A 13,962-nucleotide genomic window follows, 5' to 3' on the forward strand; every position below is an offset into this window, starting at 1 on the left:
TCCTCATAAAGATAGATGTACAAGAGAAAGTGTGTGTGTGTGTGTGTGTGTGTGTGTGTGTGTGTGTGTGTGTGTGTGTGTGTGTGTGTGTGTGTGTGTGTATGTATATATATATACACACACACATACATATATATATACAAATACTGTATATTTATATATTTTTAACACTTTCAATGACTCAAAATGTTCTCATCACTCAAATGTTTATAGAAGTCATTGCATGACATTTTTTTCATTTATTAAAATGACTTGGTAAGAATATGTGTTGGGACTTATTGCTCTGTTGAGACAAAATATAAGACACAATTTGTTTATTGTTAAATAAATAAAGGATTAGTCTTGAGTTATTAAAAAACATTAACTAGACTTCTTGTATTTCACTTTTGCATTACACGTTTTGAATCCAATTGGCTTTATGGTTGAAATGATAGTTCCTCTGATTTGAATATATATATATATATATATAGAACATCATCAAAAGGTTGGAACATATCAAGATCCATTTATCAGCCAGCTCTTCAAGCAGAGCACAACTTTATTAGAGAGAAGGTTCAGGTAATGACGAATAATGACAGATAACAGGATTGTAGAAGCAGAAGAAATCGCTCCGCTAAGCCAGGCTAACTACAACTAAGCTGTAAAAGGATCCTGTAATGATTTTTCAACAGTTCATTACATCCGCCATCACATCAGTGTCAACATCCATGAGAAATTCGTGAAAAATGTGCCATTGTCCCATTTCAGACAAGCTGCTCCTCATAATCCACTCAGAAAAGACGACTACTTTCCCAAAGAAAATCGAGAGGAGTAATGAGAGTCTGAAAACTAAATGTTTATGAAAAAACGCCGGCTCCATCTGGCTAGGCATGGCGTGCATTCTGTTTTTGAACATTAAAGCATTGGTATATGCAGCGTGGCAGATTCTAAACTCTGACATGTATAAGGAATTGCTAAGAGAGAATGAAGGAGCGGCTCAGTAAAAATGCTGCTTTTAAATAAGCCTCCATTGATTCCGACCCAGAGATGCATCGCTTGATACATCTTTAAAGCACTCCGAGCTGCACTTCTAGGGTAGATTGCACAAGCGATGCGTCAGAAACTTCGCAAAACAGCTTTGATACTCAATTTATTGTTGCTTTAAAGGAAATCTGAATTTTTTAAAGGCGAAACATTTAAATTAAAGGAATACATAATTAAATATTTTACTGTTGCCAACTCACGGTTTCTAAATGCCTAATAATGTTCATGAATACTTAAATGTTCTGGATGAATCATTTATTCATTGCTTATTTAAGGAAAGACCAATAAATCGTTAAATCATTAGAATCCGTGCGGGTCAGAAAGGTATAGCCAAAAGCAAGAGCCAGAGAAAGCCTCATTGTTATTCTGTAAGTGATCAAAGAAAAGAAAAAGGGAATCCCGGTGAGCCCTCATGTTTCTGCGGTGAGCTCTAAGGTTTCGGAGTATCTGTAATGAGCCCTAATGATGGACGGTGTGGGCTAAGAGCCAGGTAATCTTGGCAGCTCACTTTTCTGACATTTCACTTAATGTTAGCAGGGTGAAATCTCCTCGCCCTCTCATTGCCTCTTTCTTTGTCTCGGTTTTCTCTTGCTAAGCCGTGGGTGACAGGCTTCACCCAGGTGTCAGTCAACTGAGGTCTTACCCTCACCTTATCTCACATGCTGAGTTTCAGACATTGTTTTCACACAGTGAGGCTGAAGATGCTACAGGTAGGACCGCTAGTGCCAGAACAAAGGTTTGATAAGATATGAAGGCTCTGAGAAAGGGAATACATCAAATCTGATCGAGTACACAACCACATTTTCAGGACTGAGGGACCAAATGTCATAATTTAAAGATGAGGTATGTTTTTAGATGTTTACACAAAAGTTAACTTTTAAGCCGATCTATGACTGAGGACCCATGGAAAACCACAAAATATTCTCCATTCATTTTATTCAATCAAAATACGATTGAGATTCAGGAACCTCTTTGATTGGTGGATATCGCATTGGGTGTCGGTGGGTCATAATACTTGTACATCCAACTTTATATAGAGAGCTGGCTGATAATAAGACATTTGTAGGTTGATTTCCTTAAAAAGAAAGTGCTACTTATTTGAACAGTTTATTACAAATTACACACTTCACTTCAGAATAAACCATTTAAGGCCAGTACAACTGAGCATTAACCTGAAGATCTACTAATTACAGAACTGGATCTGATGGCTAAGATCATCAACAAGTGTTGCAGTCTGCAATAACCACTGCATGAGCTAATGTTTCGATTCAGAAAATCATTTCACTCTTTCTCTCAATGTCCTTGTTGAAAAGACCAGCTTAGACTAGAAAAAGCTTATTTTTTTAGTGCATGTTTGGTGCTGGTCTACATGATGGACCAGTAGCCATGCTATTTACCCTGAGGGTGAAGAAATGATCGGAAAAGTAGGAAGGTCAAGAGGAGTTAAAATTTAATATCTTGACTCATGAATATTAATTATCCAATGTGATGTCTAGATGTAAAGCAGAGACTGACAAACACTAACCATGGCACTAACCATAGCAGGAACTTGTAAATCTTTTGTTTTATGCGGTTGGCTAAAATTTGTTTTCTTTGCACTGTGGCAAAGCAAAACAAAATCCTCAAAATACAGCATGATGATTTTTTCTCAGCTGGCAAGATGGGTCAAAGAGCATGGTCTTTCTGGTGAAGCTAGTTGACAAGTGAAACCTTACTGACAAATGAACTCATGCATTCAAAACACGATGGTCTTTTCAGCAGGGACGTGCCTTGTGTGCTGTTTTAAGCTGTGCATGCACATGCATGCATGCATGCAAATGTGCGCCTGTTTCTTTCTGCAAAAACTCAGTTGTTTGGTTCCTTAAGTGCAGCCACTACCAACCCCAATAAACAGCACTTAGATTCAGCCAAGATTTTAAGCAGCTAAATGGCCTCTCATTTCCCCTTAAAGGGTCTACAATGAAAGCCTTCAGTTTTCTGCATTAGCTGTCTGAAAATGGTTAAGGAGGGGAAAGAAATGAGGAAACACTCCTCCTTGGCAAGCTGCATGATTAGTCTGTTAGCTGGCACAAGCTAAGGTCTCCCTCCTTTCAAGGAGAGAGGAAAACGGGAAGAGAAAAAGAGAGTGAATTCAACTTCAGGAGAATTCTGTCTGGGGGAAATTCTTCTTAAAAACAGCCCTCCTTCTGTTCTTTTCTCGCTTTTTTAATGCAAACACACACACACTTTCTCTCCATCTAGGCTGGTGGACCCACTGGGAACCAGTGCAAAATTCACGTGTACAGTTTCAGGAGTTAGGGGGATTTTAAATTCCTTTTTACATCAGCACAAGTCTCGCCTGCGATCCGCTGAGCTTTGTCATGGTGTGGCTTTCGTGTCTGCATTTATATTAGACCCTGTTTATACCTGACTTAATGACTTAATTGAAATACACACAGAGCAGAACAATACCAGCACAAATGCGGCTAGGTAGTGAACAATTCAAAGTGAATTATCCCCTATGTGTTCCCTGTCAGGGGAAAGAAACTAGCTTAAACCAGCCTAAGGGAGTTTTAGTGCTGGTTTTATCTTGTGTAACCTGGTCTCCACTGGCCAAGGATTAGCTAGTCTCCAAACCTGACAGATTAGTGTTTAGCTGGTCAGTCTAGCTGATATCCCACTCCGACCAAAAGCCCTCTAAAACCATAAAAACTTAACCAACCTGGGAGACATTAGACATTAGCTTAAACCAGGTAAGACCAGATATCTACTTTGGGCTGGTTTAATTTTTTCAGTAGGGTGTTCATGATTGCTGCTCACCGCAAGTACGAAAAACTGCTTAAACCAGGCCTAAGGTCTCTCAGTTTATGTAAACTGATTAGACCAGATTTTAGATGGATTTGGGACAATTTTCAGCTAGTCAGGGTTGGAAATAAGCTTGACTGACCATCTTAACATCAGCTTGTCCATTCTAGGAGACCATCTATATCAGTTTAAACCACTAAAAATTTAAACCACCAGTTAAAACCAGCTTTGTTTAGCAGAAACGCACACTCGCGTTTGCGTTAGACCAACTTAACCTGGCTGGTTAAATTGGTTGGTTTTGATTATTTACAGGGGTTTTGGATACATTTCAGATGGTCAGGGTGGGAGAAAATATTAGACTGACCAGTTAAACATCTGGTTGCCAGGCTGGGAGACCAGCTAAACCATCTTAAACCAGTTAAAACTAGCAAACTATCTGGGATGGTTTTGGGATAGTAATTGCTGGCGTATAAAGGAAAGTATCAAAGATCACACATACAGTTGAGTACTTCTCTGCCCAAAGGCACATTTCAATAACAACTCAATTCCTAGTCAAACAACTCAAATATACTGCTGAAAAGACCTGCTAGACCAGTACTAACCAGTAACCAGCCTTCCAAGCAGAGACAAAATGGCTGTGCAAAACATCACGCAAAAAAACAGATATTTAACAATGCAATGACTTAGCCTTTGTGACAATCCACTGTTGTGCGGCAACGGTGAATGTATCAAGTGAAGGTACATGAATGTTTCTGTAAGGACCAGGCGTCCTTATGACTGCGATAAAAGTCTCCTTATAATATCGTTGTGAAAAGGGAAAAAAAAACATTTGAACAACATCCCACACTTTCTCGCTACAGTGCGCCTACAAAGAGCCTTTGTTCTCCCACAAGACAATTGAAATTTCCAAAAGGATTCCCACGGATTCTAAATACAGCTCTTGCGCTTGCCTTGGCATGAGAAAGTGCCAAAAGCATAGTGGCTCGCGGGCCTACACGCGTCCATTTAGTGAAGCAGCCACTCCAAAGCTTATCGACAAAGGCTAACGTTTTAATAAATGGAACATCAAGACGGTGTTGTGCATTAATGCTTACACAAAATGTGTGCGTTTCGGCACAACAAAGCTGTAGGAAAAGAAAGAAAACCATGCACAGGGCACAGGAACAGAGAGGAAAATAACAACAGCACTTTTTTTTCTATTAAGAGAGGTTAAATAAATATACAACATTACGGTGTTGTTAGGTATGGTGAAGAGGGAAAAGAAAACATGTGAAAAGAAGAAATAAAAAGCAACCCGGCAAACTGGCTCACACCAAGTGACTTCACATAGTACAAAGGCTTCTGGAGAAAATCCCGCAAAATTAGGTTAGACAGGCCAACTAGAAATCCAACCACCAAGTAAGAGTCTGGCTTTTGAAGCCCACCCACATTAGAGAAGTGTACATGATTACCAAAATGTATCTGTATTTAGCAAGGAGAAACCCTTTTCCCACATTTTGTGTCCTCCTACGTGCGGGGGAGGTGGCGTGCAACACCGTGTCCTAACCAGGCACCAAATGCTTTAGCTCACTGCGCCTGGTTAGGACACTGTGCTTGAGCTGAAAAGTGTATTGAATTTTTACATCAGCACAGACTTGTGAGTGCATGTGTCATTCCTGCATTGCTCCACTCACCGATGACCGTGGCGGAGAACTCTTTCTTGGCAGAACCCAGACTGTTCTTCACCTCGCACACGAAAGTGGTGTTCACCGATTCATCCACCTTTCTCACCAGCAGCCGGTTCTGATCAACCCATACCGAAGGCGGCAACTGACCCGAGGCACTGAGGAATCAACACAGAAAACTGCATTTCTAGCTAGTTTTTGATAGCATGTTGGCTTATTTCAAAAACGTAAAACTTATACACCGTATATCTCTAAATATCTTGTTAAACACGTTTGAGACATTAACTTGTGTGACACATTGAAGACAATGATTGCATGTGTTATTTTTTTTAATTTGTCTTTGTGTGCTGAAACAGGGTTTTTTTTATGACACTTTAATGCACACTTTTATATAATTAGGCCTACTCCATTTGAAAATGTGCCAAATAAATCCGTAAGTGCTGCATATTTGTCAACTAACTTGAAACTTTGCAATCAAACGGCTACATCTAAGTATCAACCAATAAGTCATGCAAATAAATGTTGTTTCTAGATCTGTATCGATTCATGTTCTCCTTTGTTTTGGTGAGAATGAAGTTGAAGCAGTGAAGCATTAATAGGCTGTTGTTGTTTTTATACCACAGGCAAAGATGCTTCCTCAATTCAGAGCCAATTAGCCTGTGGCTGTTGTTTGCAGCAAAACTGCCATATTTGATTTTGTTTCAGTCATATTGGAGATGGCAACAGCACATAAATATAAATATGAAATATGGATTCTCTTCAGATTAAACAAATACTAATGCTAATAAAAACAAATGAAAACAAAAGGTTTGTTTCTTTCTGTTTTGAGTATATTCTGTCATCATTTACTCTCTCGTGCTGTTGTTTTTTTATTCTGTGGAAGGAGATATTTAGCAGAATGTCCAAGCAGTTATTTTGTACACTACAGTTCAAAAAGTTTGAAGTGGGAAGAAGTGAAGTGAAAAGAAATTTAAATAAAAAAAATATAAATTAATACTTTTTTTCAGCAAGAATGCATTAAATTGATCAAAAGTGACAATAAAAGACATTTCAAAGTAATGATGCTGAAAAATTAATCACACAGATAAATTACAATTATATATATATATATATATATATATATATATATATATATATATATATATATATCAAAATAGAAAACAGTAACTTAAAATTATAATAATAATACACATTATTTCTGTTTTTATTGTATTTTTGATCAACTAAATGCAGCGTTGATAAGCATAAGTCAAATTTAAATGTGCTCACTTCAGCACATCTCCTTTCGTGTTCGACCAAAGAAAATCTTATGCACTTGGAATCACATGGATAAACGATGACAGAATTGTAAGCGATTACTTAAAGTCAGGGGCGGGTCTACGTGGTGGCCAGGGGGGGCACCGGCCCCCCCTGAAATTCGATTGGCCACCCCAGGTGCCCCCCCTATAAGATGTCTTGTGATTGGTTCATTTTACGGCCAATCAGTTTATAGACTACTGAAGTTCGCGATTCAAAGAAGTGCAGCGCCAGAGAAACAACGGTCGCAAGTTGTGAGCGCAGCTTCTCTGCACTTAAGCTCATAAAAACACATTTACGCACTACCATGACTCATGACAGACTCCGTAATCTTGGAGTCACGGTGCATGTCCACTACAGCGGAAAAAATGCGCTCAGTGCCGCTCGCAACCAAGCGGCAACCTCCCCGTCTCTCTCTTGAAACCAACACGGAAGTGAGTTAAACTGCAGTTCATCGACTGGCCGCTTGGCCTGGCTGCAGAAGTGAGTCAAATCTGTATCTCCCCCATGTTAAAATTACCAACTTTACAGCAGAAAAAAATATGTTTACAGCCTGGATCTCTATGTGGCTTTGGTCTATACAGCTAATTTTGCCCTTCATAACAACTGTGAGGGGGGTGAATTATTTTATAACTTGTCCGTTTGGTTGATTAATATTTAAATGTAAGGGTGTGGCCAAGCCACTTGAGTGACAGATGGATTGCCGCTGTCAGTGCTAGCCGTTTGTCTGCTGTTACTAGCCGTCACTTCACCTCAGCAAATGTTAGCTGCTGAACTTGCCATCGCTGCAGTGTTTGTGCTTTTTTTCGGGATTATTATTTCATACAATTTAATACTTGGGTAACGTTACAAAGCCCACGTCTTTGGATTCCGTCGTTATCGTTCGAGAGAACAACCAGCGCTGTATTCAGTTGTTTTCCTCCGTGAACATGCACTAAAGTTAATGGATGTCTGACAATTTAGTTGCTTTTTGGAGTTTTCAAATTTAAAACGTCAATAAATGCTCGTTCGTTCTGCTCTCACGGAACAGATGGATTATAATATGCTTATGTACCGTCAGATGAAATCATGCAGGCGTCGGCGCTTTCTCCGTCCATGCAATAAATGCACATGAATGAGCGCGGATTTTCTAGCGCATTTACTTGCACTTCAAAGGCAATATGGTTTAACGGTTTAACCCATTTGAGAGACGGCCAACATCAGAATTTAAAATGGACTGAATAAGCTCTCTACGAACTTGAGCGATGCCGCGCTGACGGACCATGAAAGAGTGACGGACATGTATGCACATAAATCACTGTCACACACAAACACTCTACACAGTCTCACTTGTAGCCATGTCTTTTAACTATTATAATATTTCGAAGGGCAAAAATATTAACGTTTAATTGGCTTTACATCATCAGCTAACTCGATCACGTCGAGCTAGGTGATTTCAGATAGCCAGGCTCCTCAGCTCCACTCACGCCCCCCCCCCCTCCTGTTTGTCTATTTTCTGTTATCCGGGAGTGACGCAAGGCCAAGATGGCGACGGCCGGCTCCGCCCACTTTAGGCTTCAAAAATGCTCTTCAGAAACCTACGGGTGACGTCACGGACACTACGTCCATATTTTTTTACAGTCTATGCTCGCAACGCTGTAACGTCTCCGCTTTGGGGTGTGTCTGTTGCGAGTGTGTTTCATCGAAGTTTTTTTCAACACACGGACAGTATAATCATCAGCGATGCACGCGAATACATTTAGAAATAGACAGCCCAACCTTTTGACGCTCTCGGTCGCTCTCAACGCTTTCTCCGGTCCGCTGTCAATCCCAAAACTGCGCGAGCGTGAAGCTCGACTTCCATAGGAATGAATTGAAAATGTTCGCTCCGCTCCACTCACACCGTGCCAGTGGATACGCACCGTAAGCATTGAGGTGAGGAGAGCCAAATGTCTTGACTTAGATGATTTTGTTAGACGGTTTGCCAGTCACCACCGAAACAGAAAAATCCAGCTGTTTTAGTTGAGGTCTGCCTTCTTTCTTGTTCGACTGTTTTCCTCTCTTTCTGCTACTGTTTTTATTGTTTCTAAACTAAAGACTGTTCTTTAATATATTAGCAGAGCACAATGTAATGGTTCCATATTTTATTTTTAAACTGTGCTGTTTTCATTTGAACTGTTACAGTGCTAAAACTTTAACTCTGTGTTACTCAGCTTTTTTGTAAATTAACCCTGAAAGAAATGTTGAATGAAACACTATGATGTTTTGGCCAAACCATTTGAATTATTACAGTGGGGGGATTTATTTATTTATTATTATTTGAAAGATTGTGAATAAAACTACTGTATTGTAATGGCCAAACTAATTAAAAGAAAATAGTTGACATCGTTTCTGCTTCTGTGTTTTTTAAAATTGCTCATTATTAAAATTGCTTTTATTTTATAAACTTGTTAGTTTTATGAAAACACTAAAAATAATAAACACTGGCTCTCAAATTTAACTTAATGGATATATACAGGCCAGGGATGACAAAAAACTAAATTAATCAGAAATGTGCTTTATTACTACATTTGTTTACAAGTAACTTACAAGTAATTTACAAGTTTACAAGTAAGTTCTAAGTTTACAAGTAAGTAATCAAGTAAAAAAAAAAAAAAAAATCAATATGATTTACGTAATAATTTAACTCTTTTTTTTTTTTTTTTTTTTGGTCACTGGCGGCCACCCCGTTTGGAGGCAGTGCCCCAGCATGGCCCCCCCACTGAAAATGCTCTAGACACGCCCCTGCTTAAAGTTATGAATGTACTCACGCTGTCCAGGTAACATTAGTGGGTTCTGGGTTGGCGTCAGCCTCGCAGATCAAAACGGCATCAGTTCGACCCATATACCAGTTATTGTCATATCCTTCTATTCTCACAGTGGGTGGGTCTAGAAAGAACGTGAGAAAGAGAGAAAGACATTCATCTGAAAATCCTGCATTGAAAAAGCAGTTGAAAGGCTGGTTATCTGCCGTTCAGGGGTGTGAAGGGAAGATACCGGCTTGCTGAAGTTGCCACTGCCCTATACACTCTTGAAGGGCTTTGACATGCTAGAGAAATGCAGAATGAAAGTGCAAGAGGTGAGGATGTTCCAACAGGAGCATTTATAAAAAGAAATGGCGAAGTTGCAAATCTGTGACATCCTCAAACATTCCCCCTCAGCTTTGCAAACACAGACACCTCAAACACTCTGTAAATAGCTTTCATGAAAAAAAAAAAATGCGAACAATGTGTTGAGGCAGACATATGAGGCAGAGACGAAGATGCTTAAATGCATTTTTTGATGAAAAGGAGGCCGGGTGAGGGAGAAAAGGTGTTATGAGCGAATGATACGGGATGGATTATGAGTTCATGTGTGTGTCACTGAGAATGCACTTCTTTAAAGGATTAGTTTGGCCAGAAATGAAAATTCTGTCCTCGTTTACTAACTTTCGTGTCGTTCCAAAACCATTTGACGTTCGTTCTTCCGTGAAACACAAAAAGAGAAGTTTTGAATAATCTGTTGGTTGGCTTTTCTTTTCAGTTACAATGAACGGGAACCGAAGCTTTCAAGCTTTAAAAAGGACACCAAAACGACTATGACTTTTATGATAGTCTTCTGAAGTCATACGATAGCTATGTGTGAGGAACAGACCACAATTTAAGTTTTGTGTGTATTGATAATCTTCCCCCTCCAGTTAGCCATTAACTGCTGTGACAGGAGTCAGTGAGCTCAAGAACCGAATAAATTTGATTCACAAATGAATCATTCAGATCCTGACACAATGTTGTTACAATATATTGTATGGGTAAGCCTTGATTTGTAAACTGGATCAGATTTTTTAGAAAAGATCAGATTCATAAACTGAATGGTTCATTGTTACATAATATCTTATGAAATTCTCTCATTTTATAGCAAACTTAACAGCCCCAATCATTTTCAAGACATTGAAAAGCCAGGAAAACCTTCATAAAGTCTCTCTTTATGTTCCACAGAGGAAAGAAAGTCATATGGATATAGTGAGCAAATAATGAGAGAATTTTTATTTCGGTTGAACTACTTCTTGCGGTGTGTATGTGTGAATCTTACACTCCACCACCAGCTTCAAGTGGAAGGTTTTCGGTTCGTTCTGAGTCTTCTGATTCACCAAGCAGGTGATATCCTTTCCGTTTTCAGCAGGTGTCGGGATCATCCGATACTCGCTCTTCACGGTCACTGTGCCGTCCGTCTCGGGCACTGAAGTGTGGTTGTAGCGGCCAGTGATTGCTGTAATCCAGGAGATTGTTGCCTCTGGTTTCCCTTGGGCTGCCTCACATCTTGCCACGACAACCTCAGAAGAGCCGGCTTGCACTGGGATGGCGGTAGCTGAGTTTTTGGGTTTAGCTGATGGAGAGAAAAAAATATTTAAAAATGAGGTTACAAGTTACAACATGAATTTGGTTTTCAATAGCCTTTTTTATTATTCAAGTGGCGCTTGAGCTAAACAAAAAAAATGCAGCAAAGCAACACAGTACTCAGACATGTCACTGACTCTTATTAATGGGATAATGTACAGTCAGCCAGTCATTTTCAAAAATAAATGTCAACAGGGTGTTTAAAACATTCAGACCTTATTACACAGCTACTTACCAAATAAAAAACCTGAAATATTGATTGATTACATGAGTAGAAAGAGCGCAGAGTGATACAAGAGACATGAAATTAGCACAGTTATGTAGGAAATTGGATGCCTGGGACAATCTAGGATGGTCAATTATAGAGGTCATTATACAAAAATACTTTAATCACAGAACTAAGTGGAATCAAGCATATCAGAGAACTGTGTAATAAAGTCTGATAGGGGTTTTTCAGCGCCTGATTCTGACATCAATGTACCTGATGGCCAAGGAGGAGCTCAAATATTAAAGATAAATGGTGGCAACCAAATGTAAAACTGTTTGTTTGATTAATATTTTCAATGTTTGTTTGATTCTTTATTTATTCATCATTTAATAAAAGCCAAGGAGACACTTGCTGAAATCAAATTATGCTGAAATTTAATTTTGTCTTAAATCACTAAAATTATTATAAAATATATTTAATCGAAATGATCGAACTAAATAATTCTATGTGGCAATCTGCATGTTTTTAAAATACCATTCCATACCCTCTTCTTCCGCTTATCCGCTGGCGGGTCGCGGGCGGACTGGTGTTTTTGAAATGTTTAATTAAAAAGTATATGTATGCAAATATTGATTTTTATTATAAATTGTAACGTGTGTATATAATATTAGCAACAAGACAATTTTGAGATGATTTACTTAACATGTAATGAAAGTATTAACTGCAATACTGCAAAAGTTTTTTCTGAATCCACTAAAATTAAAATTTAATGAAACCAATTGGGACACAAAATAGCTGAGGTTAAATTAAATAATCACTCTGTGAAATTATACATGATTTTAAAATGTCATCATTTTAAATACTGACCTTTATTATTTTTATCATTGCATATACGATCATCTTACACACACACACACACACACACACACACACACACACACACACACACATATACACATACTGTACATGTACACTCATACACACATACATATACATACATATATATACAGTAGGGCTTGCATAGACTAGTCGAGTAGTCGATAGATCGACTACTTCAACCACTAGTCGACGCTGTCGGAAACAATCGACTACTCGAGCGTCCATTAACCATAAATGAATTAAAAATGGCGAACGTCACCAACAGACACCACACGTCAGATGTGTGGAAGTATTTCATCAAGGATGACAAAAATATTGTAATTGACCAACTCTGCAAGAGGCCGTTCACATATTGCGTCTAAAAACGTGTGGAAAGCGCGCGCGGCCGTGCCGCTGTCTCCTACAAGCGCTCGCGCTCCCGCTCCCGTGGCGTCTGTCGTTGCTATGCAAACAAACTGCGCTCTCCATGATGACGACGAAGAAGTATCATTCCGCAAAGGATTAATTGATTTCTAGCCCTTGCATTAGCTTTACTACTAGATATATTTCTGGAGATGAGAAGAAAAAACCCGCTTGGAAAAACTAGCGCACCATGTTGCTTTCATTATGAGCGCGCGCCTACATTTGAAATGACGACCTTGAGCGCGGAAAAGACGCGATATGTGACGGCCCCTAGAAGCAGACGTCTGAAATGAAAAGCAAGAACGGCCATTTATTTGGCTATAGACTGTTACATGAAAATTTAAAAATGAAATGTCATAATTATAATGTTTTGAGAGTTTACTTATGTAATTGTTGCATTAGGCTATGAATTAATAAATGTTTATTGATAAGATCTAGCTATTTCATGTCTTTTCATTTACAGTAGCATGAACCACGAGTAGTCGAGTAACTCGAGTATTGTTTTGATAAGAAATCGACTAGCAGAAATCAGTAGTCGTGCAACCCCTAATATACAGTATGTGTGTAAGATGATATAAGATGATTAAATTAGCCAAGCACATTTAAAAGCAAGTGGTTAACACAACAATACAAGATGAACGCTGAGTTAATGTTCTACTTGGTTTACCCAGGGGTAAACAGTGAAAGACAAACAGAGCGAGACGCTTGAACACAGCCAACATGGATAAACGGGCAGCCCTGATTCATACCATCACTCTGTCTCTGATGATAGCATTAGCTTAGTCATTCAAATGATGAATCAGGCTAATGGGTGACATTAGTGTTAAAGCAGACAGCAGAAATGCTCCTGTGAGCAAAGCTAATGTAGTTAGCACAACTCCTAACTACACCCAGAGTAGCTAAAGATTCAGCAGTCGAAGCATCAAACTTGAGGTATGTTGTTTAGGCAGATATTTAATGAACATTTAAAACATATTTGATAGAATTTTGTTGGCAATATAAAATTAGAAAACATTGTGAATACTGCTTTTATTTTAATGCACTAATTATTTCGCCATTAAGTTTCTAATTTCACACTCCTTGCTCATGTCAAGACTCGAGAGTATGAGAGCAGGGCTTCTTTAAAACCATCTCTGATTTTAACCAAAAGGCCAAAAATAGGCTAGCGACTGGAAAGTGTGATTCATTTTTATGAATCAGTTCTTTTGAACCATATCACATCAAAATACTATGTTTGTGTCATCATTTGACATGGAGCTTTATTTTATTTTTTTAAGAAATGGTTAAATTGTTATACTTGAATCTGTCTTGTTTG

The 13,962-nt window shown here is 38.7% G+C and overlaps 1 protein-coding gene across 3 annotated transcripts in view; it reads right to left on the reverse strand.

Annotated features, from left to right (window-relative positions):
- The window catches only part of pvrl2l (PVR cell adhesion molecule related 2 like), a 153,886-nt gene that overhangs the window by 72,779 nt on the left and 67,145 nt on the right, over positions 1 to 13,962 (reverse strand). For all 3 annotated transcript variants that reach the window (XM_081377138.1, XM_081377136.1, XM_081377137.1), the window contains exons 4-6: positions 10,854 to 11,147; positions 9,557 to 9,674; positions 5,481 to 5,629 (exon numbers count right to left, since the gene is read on the reverse strand). In XM_081377138.1, coding sequence (XP_081233264.1) covers positions 5,481 to 5,629; positions 9,557 to 9,674; positions 10,854 to 11,147 — 561 coding nt within the window. The remainder of the gene's footprint in view (positions 1 to 5,480; positions 5,630 to 9,556; positions 9,675 to 10,853; positions 11,148 to 13,962) is intronic.

This window comes from Scardinius erythrophthalmus, assembly GCF_964197995.2.
Source record: "Scardinius erythrophthalmus genome assembly, chromosome: 10".
In the NCBI taxonomy this organism is placed as follows: domain Eukaryota; kingdom Metazoa; phylum Chordata; class Actinopteri; order Cypriniformes; family Leuciscidae; genus Scardinius; species Scardinius erythrophthalmus.